General features: G+C 41.2%; 1 protein-coding gene across 1 annotated transcript in view; it reads left to right on the top strand.

Annotated features, from left to right (window-relative positions):
* LOC108795226 (reelin-like) overlaps nt 1–24292 on the top strand; it is a gene marked incomplete at its 3' end in the record, with an annotated part of 220259 nt that overhangs the window by 35679 nt on the left and 160288 nt on the right. Inside the window, exon 2 of the mRNA XM_018566433.1 lies at nt 13270–13380. Coding sequence (XP_018421935.1) covers nt 13270–13380 — 111 coding nt within the window. The remainder of the gene's footprint in view (nt 1–13269; nt 13381–24292) is intronic.

The following is a 24292-nucleotide window of genomic DNA, read 5'->3' as shown; positions in this document are numbered from 1 at the left end:
AAGTTACCATTTTTACTATGTGAGCATAAGGATGATAGAGTTGAAAATAGAGATATTGAAGATCAAATCAACAGTCATATGAAGTAAATTGCCAAAGATCAACCAATATTAGCCTCCGGAAAGAAATCATTATTAAAATGTTTTGGAAGAAAAAGTTCAAGTAAGGATGCCACTATTTTTGATAGCTAATATATTTTTTGAATGTAATTAAAATATAATAGGAATCATGGACGGTAATCTTGTCAAGGGACATATTTACTCTAAGGCACTTGTGGGTAGTTCTTAGTGTGAACCTGTGGGAATGGAAATATGGAAGCTGCAAGTGCTGACAGGATCTGGGGCTGCAATAACAATTCTGACTGCACTTTTGAAGAGTTCACTAAGGGTAGAGCTCCTTCCTGTATTTTTTTTACCACTCTGTCCAATAGAACAGTTTCAATTTACGTGGCAAATAATACAAGCCCAGAGGTTTTACTGTGATCTGGGGATCAGGAACCAGCTAATCATTTTCTGTAATGCGTTTCAAATGCTTTTTATAATGTCATTAATGTAACCTCTAATACAGCTTACTGAGACGAGTTGATTAATTTTAAACACTATACCACCTTGAATCCAGCGATGTCTCTGAAGGGCACCTTTGTCCCTCTGTCAGGCGGTGTTGCAAACATGGTATGGTCACTGTCAAAGCAATGTCTTATTAATGGGGATGTCTCAAAAATGACAGTGTCTCTGTTAGGGCAATGCTTTCAACATGGCAATGTCTCTGATAATAAGGTAGAACTGTGTAGTAATAAATATGACCAACCATTTTTAATCAACTCAAAGAAAAAAGAACGAAAAAGCGCACAGCCGAAAAGTCCAAGCTGGCAGTGGGGGGTCAAATTTGGGCTGGGGATACAGTGTGCAAGCTCTGTTTAAACAGGGAGAGGTACCCTGTGATGACAAACCAGAAAACAACCTATGTATTGAGAGCGCTACTACTGATAGAATGAATGGTTGAAGCAACACTTACATTTGAGAAGTCCTTGTAAATTCTCTGAAGGAGATGGGATGGGATCCTTGGGGAGGTGGGGCCCGGTGGAATCCAGTGTACAGGACGGCTGAGGGGATGTTATGTGGAGCAGGAGCAGCTGTCTCACGGCGAGGCTCAGCTGGCCAGGCTGAGCCACAGCGGGCAGGAAAGCTTAATGGAGGGATGTGGTGTGACGCGTGTTGTCAGCGGTCGTCTCTCAGTCAGAAGTGGTAGGAGACGTGACAGTACTGGAGGTGAGGGAATGCTCTCCAAGTGTCACAGTGAGGGGCTGCAAGAACCGTTGCCGGTGGTGTGTAGGGGATGGTTTGCTACGTGTTTCGAGGCATACGCCTCTTTGTCAAGCTCGGATGGTTCTCTTTCTGGGGAAAGAGTTGTGATGGAGGAGAAAAAAGGCCGGGTCCCATGGGATTTCTCTGTCCGTGAATTTACCTAGTACTACTTAACGGAAGACCGAATGGAGTCACTCTCGGGCAGGACCAGAAGATATGGAGTAGATCACCCGGGGCTTCATTACAGCGCCAACAACAGTTGGGCACAGATGGGTACATTGAGTGGAGGAGCTGAGGAGTTCTGTACCAACAAGTGAGGAGTTTAAACCCGGATTCCTGGACTCTCGTATGAATGGAGGATTTGAGGGAGAAGTACTGAAGTCTCGCTATTTGGGTAGAAGTAAAACTAACACCAAGATCCCGTTCTGATTTACGGATGTAGGCGGGCACAGTATCTGCTGTAGGAGTATTCAATAAAGAATACATGAATAAGACCGCATGTCGAAGGTGGTCCAGCTTATCACATTCGGATTCAAAGGCCTTGAGAGGGCGAGAATAGTCCGCGTCAGGGGGTAATATGTGGAGGAAGTGGGAGAGCTGTATAGTCCTCCAGAAACCAAGCACGGCCGTTTTAGAGTCCGACAATAGGAGAGTTCTGGATGGCCAGGAGTCTTGTTGAATAAAGTGCTTAGCCCTGAAACAGTCCGATAGTCTAAGTGATTTAAAGGCTACGTCCTCTAGGCCTGGGGTGAAACACGGGCTACCCAGTATTGGGAAGAGGGGGGAGGGATGTGGTGAAACATGAGGGGTGTCAAAAACTTTCCTACAAACCTTCCAGGTGGCCCCCACCGTCGGGTGGGAACTGATCTCCGCCGGTATGAGTGAGCTACACCAGGGGAGGCAATGTAAAGGGATACCCTAGTCTGCCTGCTCCACTTGCATCCAGGGTTTGGGGTTTTCCCCATGGCACCAGTCCACCACTTTAGCTAGGTGGCAAGCAGCGTAGTAGAGAGAAGCATCGGGCAGGCGAATACCGCCGTTCACCTTTGACAGGCGTAGGAGGGCGAACTTCAACCTGGGAGGCTTGTGGTCCCAAAGTAATTGTGAGAACACCCTGTTGAGCGATTTTAAGTACCAGGGGGGTATACGGATCGGTAAAGCTTGGAATAAAAAAAAGGATCCGGGGCATGTTCATTTTTATAACATTGCATCTACCGAACCAGGAGAAACGGCCAGTGGTCCAGTGGAGTAAATCCTGTTGTATCTTAAGGAGAAGCGGGGGGAAGTTGAGGCTAAATGTCTCTGAGAGATTTCTGGGTATTTTCGTGCCCAGGTACGTGATAGCCGAGGTGGACCATCTGAAGGCGAAAGACGCGCGGAGCCCGTGGGCCACTGATGTGGGAATAGTGACATTGAGCGCCTCCGATTTGGAATAGTTAATTAAAAAACTGGAGATTTTTCCAAACTGGCGAAATTCTTCTACTAAATTGGGTAGGGAGATGACAGGGTTAGATAGAAAGAATAGTAGGTCATCTGCAAAGGCTGCTACTTTGTGGGAGGTCAATGGTCCGGTGGGAATGCCCATGATATCTGTATGGGATCGAATTTTCCAAAGGAAGGGTTCCAGGGTTAAAATAAATAATAGAGGGGACAGGGGGCATACCTGCCTCGTGCCATTACCAATTTCCGGGGGTTGGGACAGGGTGCCGTTAATTTTGACCTGGTCTGTAGGGTGAGAGTAGATCCCCCTGATCCATGCCAACATCCTATTACCAAGTCCTAGATATTGTAGGATTGAGTCCATATACTGCCAGTTCACCCTGTCGAAGGCCTTTTCGGCATCTGTGGACTGTAGCATGAGGGGTATGGATCTGGAGTTTGCAGCATGGAGAGTGGCTAGGACTCTTGTGGTATTGCCTCGAGCTTCCCTCGTGGGCACGAAACCTGATTGGTCAGGGTGTATTACGGCAGGCATCAGGGGGCTAATCTGGACGCCAGAATTTTGGTAAATAGCTTGAGGTCTACGTTTAAGAAGGAGATGGGTCTGTAACTAGCGCAAGCGAGAGGGTCCTTACCTTCCTTGGGTATCACCGTAATATGGGCTCTAAGGGTATCTAGTGGGAAAGCACCCCCCGATCCCACCCCGTTGAACGCCTTAACAAAATAGTGGGAGAGGAGGTCCTGGTATGTTTGTAGTAGCCCAGGGTGAAGCCGTCGGGGCCAGGTGCTTTCCCTGTAGCAGTCTGTGACATAGCCAAAGCTAGCTCTTCAGGTGTTAAGAGGGAATCAAGAGCCGAGATATCCGTATTCGAGAGTCGAGGCATTCCGGAGTCCTCAAGGTACTCGTTTATGATTTCCGGGAGAGTACGGTCCCCTTGGGTTACAGAATCGGCCTTAAGGTTATAGAGGGACGTGTAGTATAGTCTAAATGCCTCTGCAATGTCCTTGGTTTGGGAAACTTTAGAATGCGAGTCATAATTTCTGGGATAAAGGACCTTTCCCGTTGGGCTCGCAGAGCTCGAGCAAGGAGTTTCCCACATTTATCACCAAATTCGTAGAAAAAGCTTCTACATTTGGTTAGCGCATTTTTAGTTTTGAACATGTATAGGGATTGGAGACGGAGCCTCAGGGACGTCAGTTCTCCCAGAGCTCCAACCGCTAAAGTACGTTTATAAAGAGCCTCAAGAGTATGGATCTTAGCATGTAGGTCAGAAATCTGTGCCAGTCTAGCGCGTTTAACGCGCGAACCATGTTTGATAAGAACTCCCCTAATGTAAGCTTTATGGGCTTCCCATAAGATCATGGGGTCACAGTCTGGGGTAGCGTTGATGGAGAAATAGGATTATAGTTCAGAACGTATCGAATGGGATATCGAGTCATTTTGCAGGAGCGATTCATTCAGTCTCCAGGTCCAGGGGGCGTGGGGCCTGAGATAAGTCTATAGTCAGTAAGATTTCCGCATGATCAGAGAGGGAAATAGAGCCTATGGACGCCGTTTTCAGACGAGGGAGATCGCAGTGACGAATTAGGAACATGTCAGTTCTGGAATATGGCTGGTGGGGGTTTAGAGAAGAACGTGTAGTCCCTGTCGGTGGGGTGAAGCAGGCGCCAGACATCTGTCAACTGATGTAGTTTCAGGCATGTACGAATACGTCTGAGGGCGGAGTAGGATAAGTGTGAGGAGGATCTAGAGGAATCTATTAACGGGTCAATGGCAAAGTTGAAGTCTCCCCCAACCACCCACACCCCCTCTGCAAACTGGGATAGGCATTCCAGGTAGGAAATCTGATGTACATTAGGGAAGTACAGATTAGCAAAAGTGCAAAGTTGGCCGCCTAGGGTCCCTTTAACAAACAGGGCCCTTCCCTCTGGACAAGACCACTTGTCCATTAGCGTCCAGTTGGAGTTACGATGGAGAAGGTTGCTCACCCCTTTAGTTTTAGTATGTGGGGTGGAGCAGTGGTAGGCATGGGGGTAGTAGTAATTGTGGAATTTGTGGACCTGGTCTGTCCGAAAGTGTGTCTCCTGAACAAAGCAAATTTCGGCTCGTAACCTCCTAAACTCCTGCAAGATCATAGATCTCTTCTCGGGCGTGTTCAGTCCCTTGACATTCAGGGACGCTAGCGAGGTGGCCGCTGTCACTGGCACAGCAGACAAAGAGAATAACTCTCCAGATACTTAGGTCACTGTCCGTAGGGCCCGGGGAGGGGAAGGAGAGGAGAGGGAAGGGTGGGAGGAGGAGAGTGGGAGAGCGGGGGGCAAGGGGGAAGAAGGAGGAGAGGGAGAAGGGGAAGAAAAGGAAGAGAAGGGGAGGGGAAGAGAAAAGAAGGGGGGGGAAGAGCAGAAGAATGGGCGACAAAGACAAGAAGCTAAGGGAGGACAAATCCTCAACAGGAACCACACCAGGGGGGAAACCGCCGGTGCGCTCAGGGCCTAAATGGGGGAATAGGCTTAAGGCAAAGGTCACGGAGCCATGGTAGAGCTCCGGGCATCGACTTACGGAATACTTGCATAATACATTATGGAACAACAACAAGAACATTAGATAACATATAAAGGCACTTCAATCCACACATAGTGAATTGCATAGTTATATAGTGAGGATCGTAGCAGAGCAGAAGATGACCCTAAACAACAACATCAAATCTCTGCGTACTCTATATCTACCTCCCCACGGCTTCCCCTGCTCCCCACCCTCCCCATTGTAGCTCCGCGATCTTAAGAAGTATAGGTACGGGGGAGTGCGTACCTATAGGCCCCAGAATCCCAGTCTATAGCAGACCAGCAATAAAGCTAGAAGAGGGAGGGGGCTTGTTAACTCGTGCGTACGAGTGCCCATGTGTCCCAGCTCCAGGGCTCAGGACATCTGGGGGCCGTCGTCGCTCGGGGCACCTAAGGCCGGAAACCTGGACCCCGTACCTCGACTCCGGGCCGACATATAGAAACTGCATAGGAAACATGTCAGAGGAGGGGACACGTGGGTTGGACAGAGATATACAAACTATATATGTTGATACACATCCGAAAAGGGAAAGGGCACCCGCCCATCCCGTGGGTACCTGGTGACAGCAAACAGAAGTATGTACAGTCGAGGAAGTAAATGTAGGGTGGTCGCGTTCCCAATCCACCCCCCATAAACTTGGGGGAGGGGGGGAACTCGCCACCTGATGAACTAGGTACCTCTCCTGTGGAGCACCACCGGGAGGATGCAAGATGGCGGGATAGTCCATCTCGAAGGTCCAGGTGTCCACCTCTAGTTCTGTCGGAAGAAAACAGAGCACAACAAAGTACCTGGAGGAAACAAGTGGTACAAGGAGGGGCGCAGTTCAGAAGGGGCACATTGGTAGTGGGAATTAGCCCTCTCGGGCATTCGGGGGTCCAGTACGGGGCCCCGTCCTCCTAGTAGTGTTACGAGGGCTGTTGGAGATGTTAGGAGTCTTTAATGTAAGGTCATTTCTGATTTCCGAACCACCAGATGGAACGGGAAACCCCATCTGTAGGTAGCACCCGAGTGTCGTATAGCGTCCAGTAGCGGTCGAAGTAAACGCCTCATAAGTAGGGTGCGCCTGGAGAGATCCGGATATATCTGGATAGTCGCACCATCAAAGTCTAATGGGCCTTTGCGCCACACACATTACATAATGTGATGCTTAACAGGGAAAAAATGTATTCTGCAGATCACATCTCTCGGCCTGTTCGAGTCCTGAGTTCTGGGGCCCAGAGACCTGTGTGCTCTGTCAATCTCGATGGGCGTATCAGGAGGGTTATCCAAGTAAAGGTTGAAAATATCCCGGACAGTGGACAGGAGGTCCGAGGGGCCAGTAGATTCAGGGAGTCCCCGAATGCGTACATTATTCCGTCTGCCCTGATTATCCAAGTCATCTAGATGGACAGCGGCAGACAGTTGTTGTTGAGAAGTGGATTGGGCGGTCTCTAAGGTATCGACCCTACGGAGAAGGTCATATTGCGTTTGTTCCACTGAGGCAACCTGCGAGGTGATGGTGGAGAGTTCCTGTTTAACTTTGGCCAGGTCCTGCTTGTATGCAGTTTCAATGCGGGTAGCAAAAGATTCAAAGTCAGCTTTAGTAGGGAAGGTGGATGCCAGGTCTGCTTTAGTGGGAAGAGCACTGATAAGGCACCTAAGATCAGCATCCAGTATCCCAGGAGAAGGAGACAACTCCAGGGCCCCTGCTGGAGAGTCCTGGAGGGAGTGCAATATGGGTTCAGATCTCCATGAGCCCATGGAGTCTTCAGTAGTGTCTATCACTGGGGGGAGGGACCAGTCTGCTGGCTCCCTGGATGTGCAGGGCAGATTGGGTGTCTGGTCCTTGTGGGGTGGGGTAGCCACAATAAGCCCCTTACCTCAGGGTGCAGTCGGAGGGGTCCTGCTCTCATTTGGGTCCCGAATCTCCGCCATCTCGGGTGCGATGACGTCACCGCGGCCTGTGGATCGCGGCCACGCCCTCTCCTCAGATCTCCCCGGCTCTGCTACCAGCTCAGAAGGGGTGTCTGGCGGCGAATCGGGTCGGCTGTCCTGTGTCTCGGCCTCTCGGTGGGGCGGGCAGCTCCCCCCGTTGAAAGGGGAGGGAGATGCCTCTTCGTCGGAGTGGTCGCTCCGTAATTTAGGCCGGTCGGTGTGGAGGCTTCACCGGTGTTCGTAGGCCTCGGCCTCACACGAGGGGGCCGCTCCTCAGGGAGGTACGTGGGGGTCACAAAGAGTCTCTTAAAGGCAGTCTTGGGGGTATATTGCTATCCCCTTGACTTGCCCCTTCTCCTCATAGTGTCAGAGACAGGGTATGGGCAGCTGTATGTCCCTTTTTCCAGGAAGTCGAGCCGGGAGCAGAAAGAAAGCACAGCTCACACGGCCATTGCCAAGCCACGCCCCCTATTCTGTCTTTTAAAGCAAACCTTTAGTTGGGGCAAACAAATGAAAGAGAAACTTATCAGTTGTGTTCACAGACCCAGCATTGTCTAGGGAGCTATTTAACACACACATGGACAGTGAAGACCATTGCCATGAAATGAAGTAGAAAATTATTTGATAGCCAATGAATGCATACAATTTTAAAAATTACAAAATTGCATTGTTCTAGGCATTTTTTTAAATAATACAAAACAAAATAATTCTAATGTATTCACTTTACCTTCAGAAATTAGCATTTTATTGTATTTTAAATCATCGGAGAGCCAGGGCAAATATTTCACTGGTGGACTTTCCTAACATAATGGGGCTTATTAAAACCTGAGAAAGGGAAGTGAGCACAAGAGTGGTGTTCTTGCCTATGATAAATAATCAGAATTCTTATTATTTCCATTTAATAAAATTAGATTCTAGATAGAACTTCTTTGTAGCCACTCTGAGATCACACACCCTGCACCCCCTGCTACATTGTATAGTAAAAGGATAATACTTTTTTCAGAGCCCATGTTTGTAAACATATGAGAGTTATATGTACACTTTGACAATAGCAGCAGCCCGAAACATTTTCTGAAATACCCGAGTGTACTGAAGAATCACACACCTGTTATGTCAGTAACGTTGGTGTCAACAGTTATCAGTGCAAAATTCCAATATGTAGACAATAACAATTTGAAGTTACAGCTCTCAGTCTCAAAGTATCCTTGATAATATTATCTTTTAATGTAGTTCACCGTTTGGGACTGTGCTGGAAACGGGGGAGTGGACTACATATCCATTTTGTAGTGGTGAGTGGAGCTCAGCTTTAGGCTTCTGTGTTGTCTTACCTATATAACAAAATCCACATGGACATTATATCAGGTAGACAACAAATACATTTTTGAAAGTCAAATAATGTATAATCTGCATTGGTGTCCTTCTGTGTTTCCTTTAAAAGAGAACTATGGCCCAACCCTTTTTTGGCCATAGTTCTCTTTTGGGTCACAGGAGGACATAGTAAATGTCCTCCTGTGACACAAAACTCAGCATATAGAAGGCTATTGCAATATTGTCAGGATTCACTCCCCCTTCCCTGCCCACCCCCTTGCCCATCCATTCCTCCTGTCAGCACTGGAGGAACAGAGAGAGGGGAGGGCGGACTGACAGTCACCACTCTCTGTAGGGAGAAGATCGGCAATTCAGCGATAAGTGGTATGTGATCACTCAGTTCCCGATCAAAAAAGACCCGCATAGAGTGCGTAGGTAACATACTAAATTCAGAAACCATAAACTAGTTTTCTCCCACTATCCAGTCAACATCCAGTTTGAACCCGAAGTATACTGAGTGACAAAAGATATGCATTTCTGTTTAATAATACGTGTTTAATGTATGCTCCATGTGTATATATATATGCTCTAATATGAGTGTAAAATAATCTATCCTCAAGAATACTGGGCTAAATAACATTCCTGGGGACACATTTAAATTATGTTGTGGGGATGGACTTGAACACATTGCAAAGGTAAAATCTAGTATAATGTAGGTGTTTATTCCAGAGGTTTTGGGTATAAACCACTTAAACAGTTTCTACTTTCTCCCTGCAATCAACTGTATGCTAAATTGTAGATCTCTAACCATGCCATTCAACTCATCATGGAACAGATACAAAGGCAAGGGGGTTGATTTACCAAAGCAAACAGGGTATTCCTCTTGCAAGGGAGTTTTCCCTTACCTTGCTGAATATGTTAAAGGCTTACTAAAGTCAGTGGAAACCCACTTGGATGGGGTTTGTAAGTTGCCTTAATTGTTGTTGGGGGGGTCAAATCTAAACATTAAAACGGCAAAGACTAGCAAAAGGAGGCCAAAGAGGGTGCCATCAGTAGGCTACCAAGTTGTATTGAAATAATTTAAATATTATAGTTTAAAATAATAATTGGTGTATATAATGTATAATATAGTTATTTTTTTTGTATAGCCTGGTTCTTGAAGGCAATTAGATACTATTTTATGAATTGTGCCATTGTTATTGCATAGTAATTACACATTTTGGTATTATCTGTTTATTTTTCATTGTATAGTTCTCAAAGAACTGGCAGAGTAGTGTAATGCAGTTATATAATTTATGCATAGTTCTCGGTCTATTGACTGGTGGCAAACAGAGTATATTTATACAGGAGATTTTTTTTTCTACATCAACTCTGCACACAGTAAATATACATAATGTATCAGTGAAATCTGACTTCCTTAGGTCAAGAGCCTTCAGATTGTGTTAACAAAATGTGAGACTCTGAAAGGGTCACACAGGTATTTCTACAAACATGAAAGATAAGCTTCCCTGCACTGAGGAACATAGTAAAACAAACATACCCATGTATTTCCATCATAAGCCTTCATGTTAAGCCTTTTCTCAGGTTTTGCCTAAGATTTTGGTTTCAAATTATACTTTGTCTCCTGAAACATACAAATCTTACAAAGCCTAGTGATGCCTTTGCAGATTTCATTGTAACTGTTACCAAAGGGCGTGCATGATTTATCAAGCTACTACGGTAATTCTAAAAATTTTAATTTTAAAAATTTAGCAACAATATGAATTGTATTTTTTTTTTTTTATTAAAAGAAGTAATAAATGAAAAGTTTCAATAACAAAGTATGTAGGAAACAGACTGGACTGTTTTTTGGATGGTTCATCAATGGTTTCAACAATGACATGAATGTGATCTGTTTTATAATATAAATACATACACAGTTTATTTGTGTGTTGTGTCAATGCAATAAAATGGCTTTAGGTTGTAACTTGTAAACTTTCAGTTTCAATAGGCTAAATACATTCCTGGTGCATTAAAACAAAAGGTGTGCATAGTCTAATTTGTATCCTTTAGCAAGCAGACACAGTCTGAGTAGAAAAGCCTGTCTGCTGGCAGCATGCTGCAGAGAAGGACACCTGTTCTCTGTGTGGAAGCAGTGATCTTTCTGCAGAGGCCCAACACGCCCCCTACTGAGTCTGACCTGTAACAGGGGGTGTGTCAGACCTCTACAGAAAGCACCACTTTCACACAGAAAACAAAGGTCCTCCTCAATAGCATGCTGGCAGGGGACAGACTATGGCTGCTTTCTAAAGAAAATTAACTGTGAGACGTTGCACACCTTTTGTTTTGATTCACCTGGAATATACTTAGCTGATTTAAATCGAAAGTTCAATTAGGCTTTAAAAAATGAGAACAACCAAGAAACTGAATTCATGCAAATGTGCAAAAGGCTAGCAGAATTACTGTCAGTCAAACTGCATTTATCAAAGTTGAAATTAGCAGTTATGACTAAGCTTCCAAATCATGTCTTTTATGCCTGATTTAGCTTGTTTATTAACCCTTAGGACCTTTATTTTTTTTCTGGTGTTATAGTAGAATGATTTTGCCAAATCAACTCCTGACAAATTTCATTATGTTCTATGGGAATATTCAGTTTCAGAAGCCTTGTTCTTTATTGTTGGGTAGCTGGTAAACAGTGTAATTAAATCACTATGAACAATTAAATATTGAACTCTTTTATTCTACTTTCAGTGAGTGATGATTTCAGTTAATATGTTTTCATAGACCTATATTGCTGGTTTATTGGGACAGTCTGGGCAGGAGTCAGGAGCTATTAGTTCAGATGTGACCCAAATAATTAGTTAACTAAAAGAAATGTTAAAGTTCTAAGCTGGAAATATGAACTATATTTCAGTTATTGTTTCTGGGGATGTGATTCAAACCTCCATTTATTAGCTCAAAATTTAAGTAGAATTAAACTCTCCTTATCTTTTTTTTTGCATATATCTACGACTAGCAAGCAGTAGATATATGCAAAAACATTTGAACAAATTAAAAAGTTACCAAAAAGGTAAAAACTTGCCTGTGTCTCCGCCGCTCGCTCCTGTCCGAAGATTCTTGAGCAGCCGTGCAAGACGATGAGTGCAGGCACATGCGAGAGACACAGTGGAGGTGACACAATGGAGGTGAATGCACGCAGCTGGGAGCGTGCACATTGGACAGACACTGTGGGACACGTGGAGTCTGCGCTGGATCAGAGAACGGCACCAGCGCTGAATACAAGTGGAAGGAAGAAGATGATCGGATCAAGAGGCAACATTTAAGGTGAGTCCTTAAAGCAGCATGGGGGGAAGGAAAAAATATGTGACTTTAATGTCACTTTAATAACAGGCAGTATTCCTTCACTGATCAGATTTAGTAAAGTGAAATATGTCTGGTCATGTGTCATTGCACTTTATGCATTGTTGTTTCTTGTGGATCTACCTGCTTGAAGCTAAACCCCAGGCAGATATAAAGGGCTCAGATTATTGCATCTTTGAATTCATTATAAATTATTAAAATTATATTTTGTTAATGCAACTGGTTTACTTGCTTTTGACTTGATATTGGCTGCTTGTAATCTGCTGTGCAGCAGTAATAAAACAGGAAGAAGAAGAGGCAGGGTCAGGAGCAATTAGACTTGCTGACAAAGAACATGTTTTTTTGCCTGCCAACTGGGTCAAGGCAAGTAGGGGATTTTTAACCATTTTATTTAAGGTTTTATTTATTGTTTTAAATGTTAATGTTTTTCTTGCTATAATCATGTATACATACAACATAAAGCTATGTTAAAATTCATCTATAGCCAAAACATTTTTTTTTCATTTTGGTTAGAGTAGGGGAGAATTAAAACCCTTTTCAGGTTTTTCCCATCTGTGTCCCAATGGAGAGAATTCCCTTCACCTCCTGTCTTGTAGACACATCAGGAATCCCTCCAAAGTGAGTGAAATGCTCTGTTAAACTGTTGTCACCGATGACAGTTGGTGGCCCCAATCTCTTTTATTGAAAACCTGACAAACATCCTTTACCAATCTATCCAAAATGTAAAAAACCTTTGACTTTAAACACACTTTAAATCGTTTAGCTATAGATCTGGAGTATAAATGTATACAGGGTAACACAAGGGTTACTGGAGAAAATTCTGCCCCAAGCTCTTTCCAGTGCTGAATCAGAAGCCTCTGATTCAGATCTGATCCTCCCCTTTAGCAAAGTTCACTTGACCAAATGCCTAAGCTTTTGGTTATGTGGGTAGGACTGGATGAAGCCTGGAGTATATTTATCTTTAGGAAAGGTAAGTATATCAGACTTTCCATTATACTTTATCCCATAAAGATGGGTAACATATGTTTAACATAATTTTGCCATTTATTTAGGTCTCTATGAATGTATGTATTTTAAGGGCGCTCAGTACTACTTGTGATATTTTGTCCTTTCCACAAAAGCTTAATGACCAATGAGGCAGTCCCTCGTAGTGATAGGCCAATATAAATTGCACCTTGTTACTGAAATCCTAATCATCTAGAAAATTATAGTGTGCTCTCATATTTATAAAACTATTTGATCTGCAATCCCTGCTAAATCTAAATGTAGCCTAATGCAAATGATAAAATGTTTTGAAAAATATGCAGATGTTGTCCACAAATGTTGATTGTGCCAGAGTAATTGTTATATGATTGTTTTTGTTTTGTAGAAAGCTGATTAAATAAACTTTGCTTTCCTTACAGTAACCATTTCAACTAGCACCTACTTTGATGGCCTCATGGTGACTGGATTATACACATCCACCAGCGTACAAGCTTCTCAAAGCATTGGCGGCTCAAAGGCTTTTGGATTTGGTAAGTCCATTATGAAAAAATACTTTGCAAAAATGTTTCTCTGCTGTTGTGCAAATTATGTTGTTGGCAATTGGCAAGCACTCTGATGATTCCAAAGGTGCCCATACACTGCACGATTCTCGTACGAGAATCGCGGGAAATCCCGCGATTGTACGAGAATTGTGCAGTGTATGGAAGGCGTGCAACCGTTCCTACTGTACGGTCGCACGACTTTTGTATGTCGAGCATGTTGGAAAACTAGCCGAGAATCGTACGATTTTCGGCTAGTTTTTAACATGATCGAGAGACAACTGCCGAACGGGTCGGTGTGCGCACGCGCACACTGCCTGTTCAGCATTGCAGTCATTGGAAGCCCGCTCTCAGGGGGGCGGGCTTGCATGATCACAAGTACGATCTGCCTGTCCAAGATGGGCAGATCGTATGTTTTTTTAATTACTTTACAACCCTCGCAAGACAGAGATAGTTTGTGATTGCAGCTCAGAGAATGCCCTAATTTCATTTTCAAACTAAGCTAAAAAAGACATGCAAAATTCTAATGTATAATATAAAAAGTATTTCACATTAATGTGTACCAACTTTTTTATGGTAAACTTCGATCGAAAAATCAACACAAATTACAACGGCTAGCAGTGGAGATTTCCACTGTTTAGCATGGATGGAAGAATCGAGTGAATTTACTTGTTCAGCCTGCAGGGCTTGTCTTAGCCTGTATGGCATAGCATAACTGTACTATTTATTACACTAAACAGTGATATTTACACGCTCTGCATAACTACTGTAACTGAAAGGTAGAGATAAGATTATGAAAATGGACTTTGTACAATGGAGACATGTGTGATTCGTTTAGTTTCCGAATAAAAATTCGGACAAATTTTCAGAAATTCGGACACATCCAAATGTCTGAATCCCAATACATCCGAATGTGTCCGAATCCGAATTTCCATTTCTGAATTTTGGATCCCGTACGAATTTAGTTCAAAAACGAGACTGAATCGGACATGTGACTTTTCTGGTCAATCAGATGTGTTTTTCGATTGAATGCATCCGAATGAGTTTGAACACAAATTTTTATTACGGCCATATACATTATATACATATACTAAAGCTGAGGCTCCTAGACCCGAATGCCATTCGGGTCTGGGAGCCATATACATATATTACTAAAGCTGAGGCTCCCAGACCCGAATGGCATTTGGGAGCTCCCGATTGCAATTCGGATCCGAATGCCATTCGGGTCTAGGAGATTCAGCTTTAGTATTAATATCTGTATTTGGTTTTCTGTGGTATTCACAACGAATATTCGTAAACTCATCCGAAACTAACTTGGATTTCACCCGAATCCAAAACCCGAACCGAATTAAATTTCGGATCCGATTCCCGGAATAACTAAATATCCAAACCGAATTTTTCCGCAGCTTACATGTCTAGTACAATGTCTTTCTTTCTGCATTTCTAGTTCTGTGAGTTCAACTGATCTTTGAAAGGGTTAGCCCAGTTGGTACAAGGAAAGCTCTTCGATTTCACAGATAACACCTTCAATAGAACATTCTTGCTTCTGTAAACAAATAAATAGCACTAAATCCAGTTTACTTGAAATAAATTATATGATCATCACCTCCTTCTTTACTTAAGATTTAGTTCTAGATTTACACTCCAGTCAAACATAAACATTTCTCATTTAAACTGACTCGGAGCACACAGAGATTGCCTGTTTAATGGCCCTGGTTGGCATTCATGTTCTGCAGCTAGCTGAATCCATATAGTTGCTAGTATCCTAATCTTCTTATTTTTTTTGCATGTATACACATTATTGTAAGCCTTTTCAAAGTACAGAGCAGAGTTCACCCCGAAGCACCATAAATGTATAATGTGTATACATGCAAAAAAAATAAGAAGATTAGGATACTAGCAACTATATGGATTCAGCTAGCTGCAGAACATGAATGCCAACCAGGGCCATTAAACAGGCAATCTCTGTGTGCTCCGAGTCAGTTTAAATGAGAAATGTTTATGTTTAACTGGAGTGTAAATATGTACAGACTTGAGAAATCTCTAAACACTCCCCAAACCCTATAGTTTCAAAATAACATACAATCTAAAGACTATAAAATCCAACAATACCTATGTAACTTTATCAAAACTAAGTTTAAAAAAAAAATACAGTGCATTTCTTTTAAAGCACAAAAACACAACATGATCTCCACGTTTTTCCATTTTGTATAAAAGACTAGAGTGTGTGGAGGTAATGAATAACAAAGAGAGTGGGGCAAAAAAAATGTGCACACTTGTGAAACAGAAAATGAACACAAACAAAACAGTAAATAAGCAATGCATTAAAAGATTATTTCTGCCCTATCTGTTTACATTAAAAGTAAATGTCCCTAAAATTGTTCCCATACTCTTTTAACTCTTTTATAAAATGGTTTACATTCTGGACCCTCTCAGCCCCTCTGGCTGAGAGTCCTGGGTGCAAAAGTTGCCAAACTGCACTGTGGCATTGTCATGCACTGCCACAGTGTGTACACGGGTCCTCACTGTGTGCATGTGTATTCTGTGGTTGTTGATGTTTTTATTTTATTATTTTTTTTTCTTTTTCTACATTTACCTTTTTTTCACTGATCTATTAGAACTATGAGTGAAAAGCACTCCCCTCATAGTTCTCCTTTAACTCAAGGCCCTGAGACTCTGGCAGTAAACCTGGAAATGTTCAATGATGTACATTACCAGATTTACTTGGTGCAAAAATGATAGATTCTTTGACCTCCCTTTCTTAGTATTGTGATGTTGGCTGCAGGTTCATAGTAGAACAAGGTGAACCGTTGGACTGGGGATGCAGGTGGTGGCACCCATTTTAATGTAGTAGTGATCAGGTAGCTTTGCCATGTGCAAACAAATCCATCTGAAATTTAAAACAAGCTCACCTCTTTGAATATTTTTTAGCTCTTTTGATTACCATGTTGTACAATATACATCCTTGGCAGACAAATAAAGGTAAACCAAATGTACTTTATGACTGTCAAAGATACACTTGCAATGTTTCTTGGATTAGGTTAGCAGTTCACTGATCAATGTCACATGCATGGAGTTGCTTTTAAAAAGGTTTTAGCTACACATATGGGTAGATTAGGTGCGACTAGATGTCTTCTCCTCCTCTACTGTAGGATCTACAGCATGATCTGAAACATATTTGGCCATAGCTATAAGAGAATCAGAGAGACAAAAGAGATTTAAGTGGTTGCTATCCAAATATTTTTTAAAGGGCATTGGGATTGACCATACAACATTTAAAGTTGTCAACCGAATGTAAATGGTTTAAAAACATTGTCTATTTTGTTAAAATAAATTATGCTAATTTGTATTCCTTTTGTCCTTTGGAAAAATGGGCTAATATACAAAAGTAAACCGTGGTAGTAAAAGCAATTTTGACTTTCTTAAAATTGAAGCTTTGACATACAAGCCTAATTCCACAATACAATGTGTAACATTACATAAAAAAATAGTATGATATTACAGATATGTTCCTAATTTATTCAAGTGGACAAATGCTTATAGAATAGAACCTGAATAGGCTTGTAGACCTGAATTAAAGCCTAGCTGCTTGCTAACGAATCTCTGGCAGGACTTGTAGGCATGTGGCCATAGATAACCTCACAAGCCCTTAAATGTTTCATCTCTAACAAAATAAAAAATATTAGTCATAGGGAAAGGGAACGTATTTCTTCTGGTAGTATTCATTTTGCGATATGTGTACATGCAAAATTGTATGTCCTGGTGTTATAAACAACATATTGACCAACAAAATGTTTAAATTGACCCTGTTAATGGCAGTCAGGTGATCTTTGGATTTGCTGTGATTGGAATAATGAGCTGGTGTTGGAAATACTAACCACCTTATCCAGCCATCAGAATTGGCTGGCATGTCCATAATTTGTCCAGAGAGTATATTCAAAAACAAGGTCATTATGGAATTTTTGATAATACAATTCAATCCGACAGGATGAAACAATACTGCCCAATCAGTAAAGTTTCTTTTTTTTCTCCCTTTTTATTTCAACTCATTTGGGAAATTGATGTATGTTATTATCTTGTCTTTTTTTAAATAATTTTTGCTGATGTACATATTTCTCAGCACTGCCCACCCAGGGATATTAAATTATACAAATATATAAAGGGGCCTTGTGTGACTAAGCTAAACATTCCTACTTCTAGAGATTGTCACATTATATCACTAGTGCCTTTATGCTCAGTTGCAAATTCACTATAAATCTGTATAAAATTGTATCATGTAAATGCTGTTTACAGATTAATGTAAATGTTTGGAAGCTATTGCATCTGCCATATAAGGATCTGTGTATGTGTATATATTGTTGCCTAGCAGACGAGTCAGTTGAGAAACTGCAGGTGGTAGCATGCTACCCTCCATCATGTACCTGGTGTTTGAGGGGAAACTAGGAAAAGTGATCTTGCAAGAATTCTAGCACACAGAATAGCTTGGGGAATCTCAAAAGTGTATTTGATTCATGTGGCTGCCCCACAACCCGTAGAGTGCACCATATTGTGTGCAAGATTTGTGTCCGTGCATATCCAGCCAGCTACATTTTGAATGTGTCTCCCTTTAGTGGTGGTCCTGTTTATCCTTTTCAAAGTATTCTTTCTCCTCATTATCCCAACTTCCAAACAAGAATCTCCCTTTGTGGGCATGATTCCACGACACAATGCAGCCACCAAAACTCTGACCAACTGCGAGTCCAAATGTCGGAGGTCGATTTTGGTGGACTTCTGGGGTGCAGCAAGGAGGAATTTCATATGACTGATTTTCCTTACAACAATAGTTAGGGAATAAAGTTTTTTTCCTAACAGATTAAAATGGAAAAGCTTAAATGTTACATAGACCAAATTGGCTCCAAACAAATACAAAAGTTAAATATTCAACATATTTACATACAAAATATTGTCTGTCATTTAAAGTATAACTAAAGACAAAGATGCCTAGTGTGGACTAGTTTTTTCTTAGAGTTGCATAGATTGATAGGGGATTAACAACAGTGTCAGTTTTTTTGGCTGTCTGTGTGGAAATTGAGGGTAAATCCACCAGAACAGGTATAGAAGGGAAATCTTCCAATGGGAACACTTGTTCCCATGACAACTGTCTAAGAGGGGATATCCCTGACATTGGAAAGATTTCCTCTCACTTCCAGTTGATTGTACAGGACAGGAAGTAAAGGAAAATCTCTGTAATGAGAGAAACATGGAAAAAAAACTGACAAGAGGTTTTAACTCTTTTATACTCTATCCAAAATTAAAAAAAGGATTGGATGTAGATATATTTTAACATTGCCAAAAGACGTGATAAACATGGTGGTTAGCAGGTAAACTGTTGGTCATGCATACTCAATGGCTCATTTTTCTTGTCAATAGAAGTCTAAAAACATGTAGCCTCAGGGCAGTTTACTGTTTAATTATAAATATTTCTTTATGCATTATAAAACTAGACTTCACTGAAATTGTGTGTTTAAAATGCAGATGTCATGTGCTGTAGAGTCCCTATGCTAGCTTGGGTTTTTTATTTATAACCATACATGCTCAAGCACTTTTTGATTTTTCCTAACAACTTTACACAAAATAAGTTTGTGAACCCTCAGGGACTTCCTGGATTTCTGCATGAATAAGTTCTAACATTTGACTTGATCTAGATCTAAGTCATAGTAATAAATATAGACAGCCTTGTTTAAAAATTTCATATTTTAACTATGCCATAGTTTAAACATTCAAGGTCATTGATGGAAAAAAATGTGATTCCTTATATTTAGAGACTAGTGGAACCTCCTCTATTGGCAATAACCTTAACAAAATGGTTTCTTTAGCTGCTGATCAGATCTACACAACGATTGGAGGGTATTGTGACCCATTCCTCTATAGGAAAGTGTTTCAGTTCTCATATATTTTGTATTACATTTTCCTTCAATTGTTCCTTTCAGATCATACCACACCATTTCAATAATGATTATGTCTGACATGCCTAATCCTAAATTACACGTTGTGTCCCCTAATTGGGTAACATTTCCTTTATGTATTATAAACAATTGCTATGATGTATTTTTTCATGAAATAGGGTTTTCATGCTCTGCACAGCATGCCAACAATGGACCATGCATTTGCAATGTATATGCAATGTATATCTGCTAGGCTGCTTGTAGTCTCCACCAGGTGGATGTGACAGGGTGACAATGCAGGAGCCCAAGTTGTCACCTCATAACACAAAGTGGCTGAACTAGGTCCTTCATGGCTGGGTCATCAGGTATTCAGCTACAAATTTAAATGATTGGAAACAACTTTTGAAATTACATTTACTTGTTTCATTATACGAGAGTTTAGTTATTGGGTTTACATTAGAGATGCACCGAAATTGAATTTTCAGACTGAAACTGAAAATAAAATATTTGTCAGGCTGAAACCGAAAAACATTTTTTCTAATTGTTTATTTTCATTTATTTATGTTTTTACTTTTCTGTTGGGGGCTCTGGGGAAATATCAGGGGTCTGGATAGCCATTTATCCAAAGCTAGGCCACACTGTGCAGGCCTTGACACATGTCCAATGTCAGAGCATGGATATCCTTCTTGCCAGCACCTTGTTTAATGAAGCAATTCTCCTCATGAGCCACTGAGGATCCACATATGCAGGTGATGTATGAAATGTCCAAAGCTGCTGTCAAATGTGGACTTAAGCTAGGCACATTCCCTTATTTGCTACTGTGGTCCTTGATTCAAACCCCTCCTCCTTGTTGCTAGATTTAGTAAAAAGTGCCCTGCAGACACAGAAGAAGAGGGAGGCTGATGAGAGATTTCAAAGAAAGACACCAAAATGACCACCAGGACATTACCCTAGGATGGTAAATATGATCCTGGGCAAAAAAACAAACAAACAAAGAAAACCCTCAAGACATAGTAAATGCCTTTCTGGTTCACAGAAGACTCTTAATAATATATTGTATATACAGTCCAGAAAGCACTTTACAGAGCAATTTTTCACCAGCCATGTCAGTATCTGCCCCCCCCCAGGAGTTTACCATCCAACATCACTACTTGAAGTGTACTTCCATTTTTGCAGTAAAATTTGATAAAAACCCACCATATGTTTTTTATGTGTTCTCATTCACACAATTCACACAGCATACCTACAGTGAGGTTTTAAAAAATATTTCTTACCTTTTTAGATGTTTCTTTGGTAAAGGCCTTTGTGCAGATTTCAGTCTATTCTGAACAGTTTCAAAGTTAACCAGTTGACATCCGGGGTGTTAAACCCCCTTCCCATCCAGGCCATTTTTCAGTATTCAGCGCTGCGGTACTTTGACTGACATTTATTCCGTCATGCAGCGCTGTACTGAAATTAATTTTATACCCTTTTTTGGGGACACATAGAGCTTTATTTTAGTGGTATTTATTCACCACTGGGGTTTTTATTTTTGAATATATTAAGGAAGAATTACAGAAAATTTCAGCCGTTAACGGCTGTAGAAACGAGCGGGTCTTTCCTGCCCGTGCGCGCGCTAGGGGGAAAAATATGCCGTCTGGAGACGGCAACCCGCTGATGCGAGTCTGCCGTCCGTCCGTTTTTTCTTAACGGGCGGACGGCAAGAGGTTAAAGAAAAACTCCAGGAAAACTTTTTATTAACACTTGCATTGGGGCTACCCCCAAACTGCAAGGGTTACGTTCTCGTTTGTGTCTAGGGAGAAAAAAAACAAAGATATATTCACCTGAAGCTCCATGCCGGCCAGCTGTCACAGCGTACCATCCAGCCTGCCTCCTCCTCCTCTGCACATTGCAATCTACCTCAGCATCCTTGCATGTATACACAGTGTATAGACATAATGATTTACAGGCCTATGCAGAGGAGGAGGAGAGACATTCCATGGACCAGTCTTAGAAGCAGCTTAGAGCATCGGGTGAGGAAAAACTTATTTTTGTTACCCAAACACAAACGAGCAGTTAATCATTGCAGTGCGGGGGTAGCAATTTTTATTATTAAAAAACACACACCTTTCTTTTATTACCGTAGTCGAAAATGTATAGTGACATAAAATACAGTATCTATTTAGCATATTGAAAGCAGGTATATAGTACAACGTGTGAAATTGTGTTACAAGTGTGCTGAAGCCAAGACCATTTTTCTGTTTATTAAAAAATATAAATGGGAAAAGACTCAGAATAATGTTAACACAGTTTCATTTAGATGATTAAGAAAAATGCAATCATTTAGAGTAATACAATGTTAAGCTCATTTGTCTTTCTTCATAATGCCAAAAAGGAGAAATGATAACTTCCATTATAGGGACTGCTAGCAGTGTTATGAAAATTACTCGGTAAATCTTAGTTAGGGATTTTAATCTTCCAGCACCTCTGCTTCCTACCCCTCCATTATGTCAAGCAAGAACTGTAGCCGGTGTCAAAGCCCTTGACAAACGAGGCACACGCGGGTGTGATTTACATTGCTCTGGCATGCTTGTCTCATTGCCATCTTCATATTTATGAGCATTGAGGCCTTTACTTGCTGCAAGACAGACAAGATATGCAATCACGAAGGCGCTAGATCTTATTTTTTTTTTTTCACTCTTAGGTCTTTTATCTTGTAAATTATTATAGTGTCATAAACATGATTGCCATGTAAGTATAATCTAAAAACTTCCTCCACATGATCATCAAATTCTGCTCTGAGCACATCGTAATCTAGTTTAAAACATATTGCAACTTTAAAGTCAGGGCTATAGCTGTAAAATACTTGGACAATATGAACCCAATACGTAGAAATGACCCTGTTTAAAATATCCAGACGCTATTAAGCAAATGGAAAGTATAGAGATAATTTAGCAGAGGCTTTGCACTGTAATCATTCCCCACTGACAAGAAATACAGTGAGCATGGAATCAAATCTCTAGGCATGCCAAGCAGTGTGGTTTGACAGGATGTGTCTGGGCGTGTGCACTAAGCTGTGAACATCAAAGGCTGTGGGTTTGACCTAGAAGTAGCTCTACCTGTGTTCTGGCTGTTCAGAATGCTTAGCAACGCCAGAGAAGCTGGTAAACTACAATGCAAAACTGCGTCCTCTGACAATGGGAAATATTTAGCACTTTTTTGAAAATCCAGGTCTTTTCCAGGCTTTAGATTATCTGGATTTAACAGCAGAAAATGACAGTGTTTTATGTTTAATGTGAATTGAGCAAAATGGGACTACATACTGAGTGCATACAAATATCATTTTCAAACATCATATTTAGATTGGATATTTAATCTTCACTTATCCTCTGTTTATGTAAGAAGAATTTGTTGAGACATGTTTACAATGCAGTTATCACTGTATGTAAACATAACAGCTCCAAGGCATAACACAGAAGATAGTTTTATTCTTCCAAAAACTGAAAATATTGCAATAGAAACGAGCAGCATCCCAACAACATATTGTTGTTCCCTTCCAGTGATTTGTATGAGGCTGTCTCCAGAGGTTTACAAAAAACACTCAATTTGCCTTTAGAGGAAATAATTAAATTCCGTTATGTAGAACATCTGTACTTAAAAAGTCCATGCTGATTTAAATACCTGAATCTGCCACATTTGTAATTGGTCTTTATTGACATTTTTTGTACATAACATGCACAGGAAATGTTGAAAGTATTGCAGTTTTCCAAGAGAAAAAGTAATCTCTTGGTGACACTGATGCAATGGCTTCAATACGTTCTGAGTCACTGACCCAAAGCTAACAAGCTGGTCAGGGAAGTCAGTGATGCCAGAACTCCTGATCTGCATTTTTGTTTCAGATTAGTTACTCAAAGCATTGACGCCATTAGTTTAATGTGAGAGCCAGGCAGTTAGCATTTTATTGAAAAGAAAAGGTCAGCAATGGTGATCTCCAATTTTTCTCTCAGTAATTGTTTCTTTCAAGTTTGGTCCATTTTTGCATATTCACATTGAAAATATGAAACCTTTATTGCATTTAACATTTACTGCACTAACTAGTTTACAATGTTCTTCACATTTAGGGATGAGCAAATGTTCCCAGGTTTGATTCACCATTCAGGAACTCAAATTTAGCAGCAAATGACATTTAAATCTATTGAAATTAAATCATGTTAGTACATTTTGGCCCTTTTTGAAGGACTAATAGGGTAACTACTGTCAAAAAAGGAATAGGGGACATGTACAAATACAAACAAATAAAATACAAATTACATACAGGGGGAGAGGGTAATTCCAAGTGGCTTCAAGGACAACACTGAAAATACATACTATAAATCCTTTAATAAACATGCATGGGGGATGCCTTAAAGCTGTATGTGATATAACGGAACAGAAGGATTTTCACGGACTGTCTCAGCGACAGTATTAGCTTGTAGTACATATTTATCTGTGGAATTATTTTTTTTCTTTCACAGCTTAGCTTACATATAGAAGCAGTATCCCAATATGATTCATTGCAGTTTGACCTCTTATTGACAGGAGACGTACACTGTACGTCCCTGCCACTAAGTGCCCAAATGACTGATCACGTACACGATCAGCTATTTGGGGCTCTGTAATGCCAGTAACCCCTGAGAATCATTAATGAGTTCCTCAGTATTGAGGCATCCATTAATGAAAGTGTTCAGTTTTTCATACACCTGATCCCATTCAGTGTGGTATTTACTGAATTTGCTGTCACTGTTTGTCAGCTAGAACAGATCGGATCCCGATGTGAACTGGCTTTTTTCTAAATGTTTCAGAATAGAAAGCTACATGTTTCTATTCTGAAACAATGTTGTAGGCTTCTGATGATTCCCAGAATGATATGCTGTCAGGATCAGTGTCACTAAAGTTATTATTGGCCGTTCCTAAGTTTGGAGCAGCCTAATAATAACCAAAATTAATAAAATTATCAAACC

Source organism: Nanorana parkeri, unplaced genomic scaffold, assembly GCF_000935625.1.
Source record: "Nanorana parkeri isolate BGI_ZX_2015 unplaced genomic scaffold, ASM93562v1 scaffold949, whole genome shotgun sequence".
Taxonomy (NCBI): Eukaryota; Metazoa; Chordata; class Amphibia; order Anura; family Dicroglossidae; genus Nanorana; species Nanorana parkeri.
This window is presented reverse-complemented; position numbering and strand designations above follow the sequence as displayed.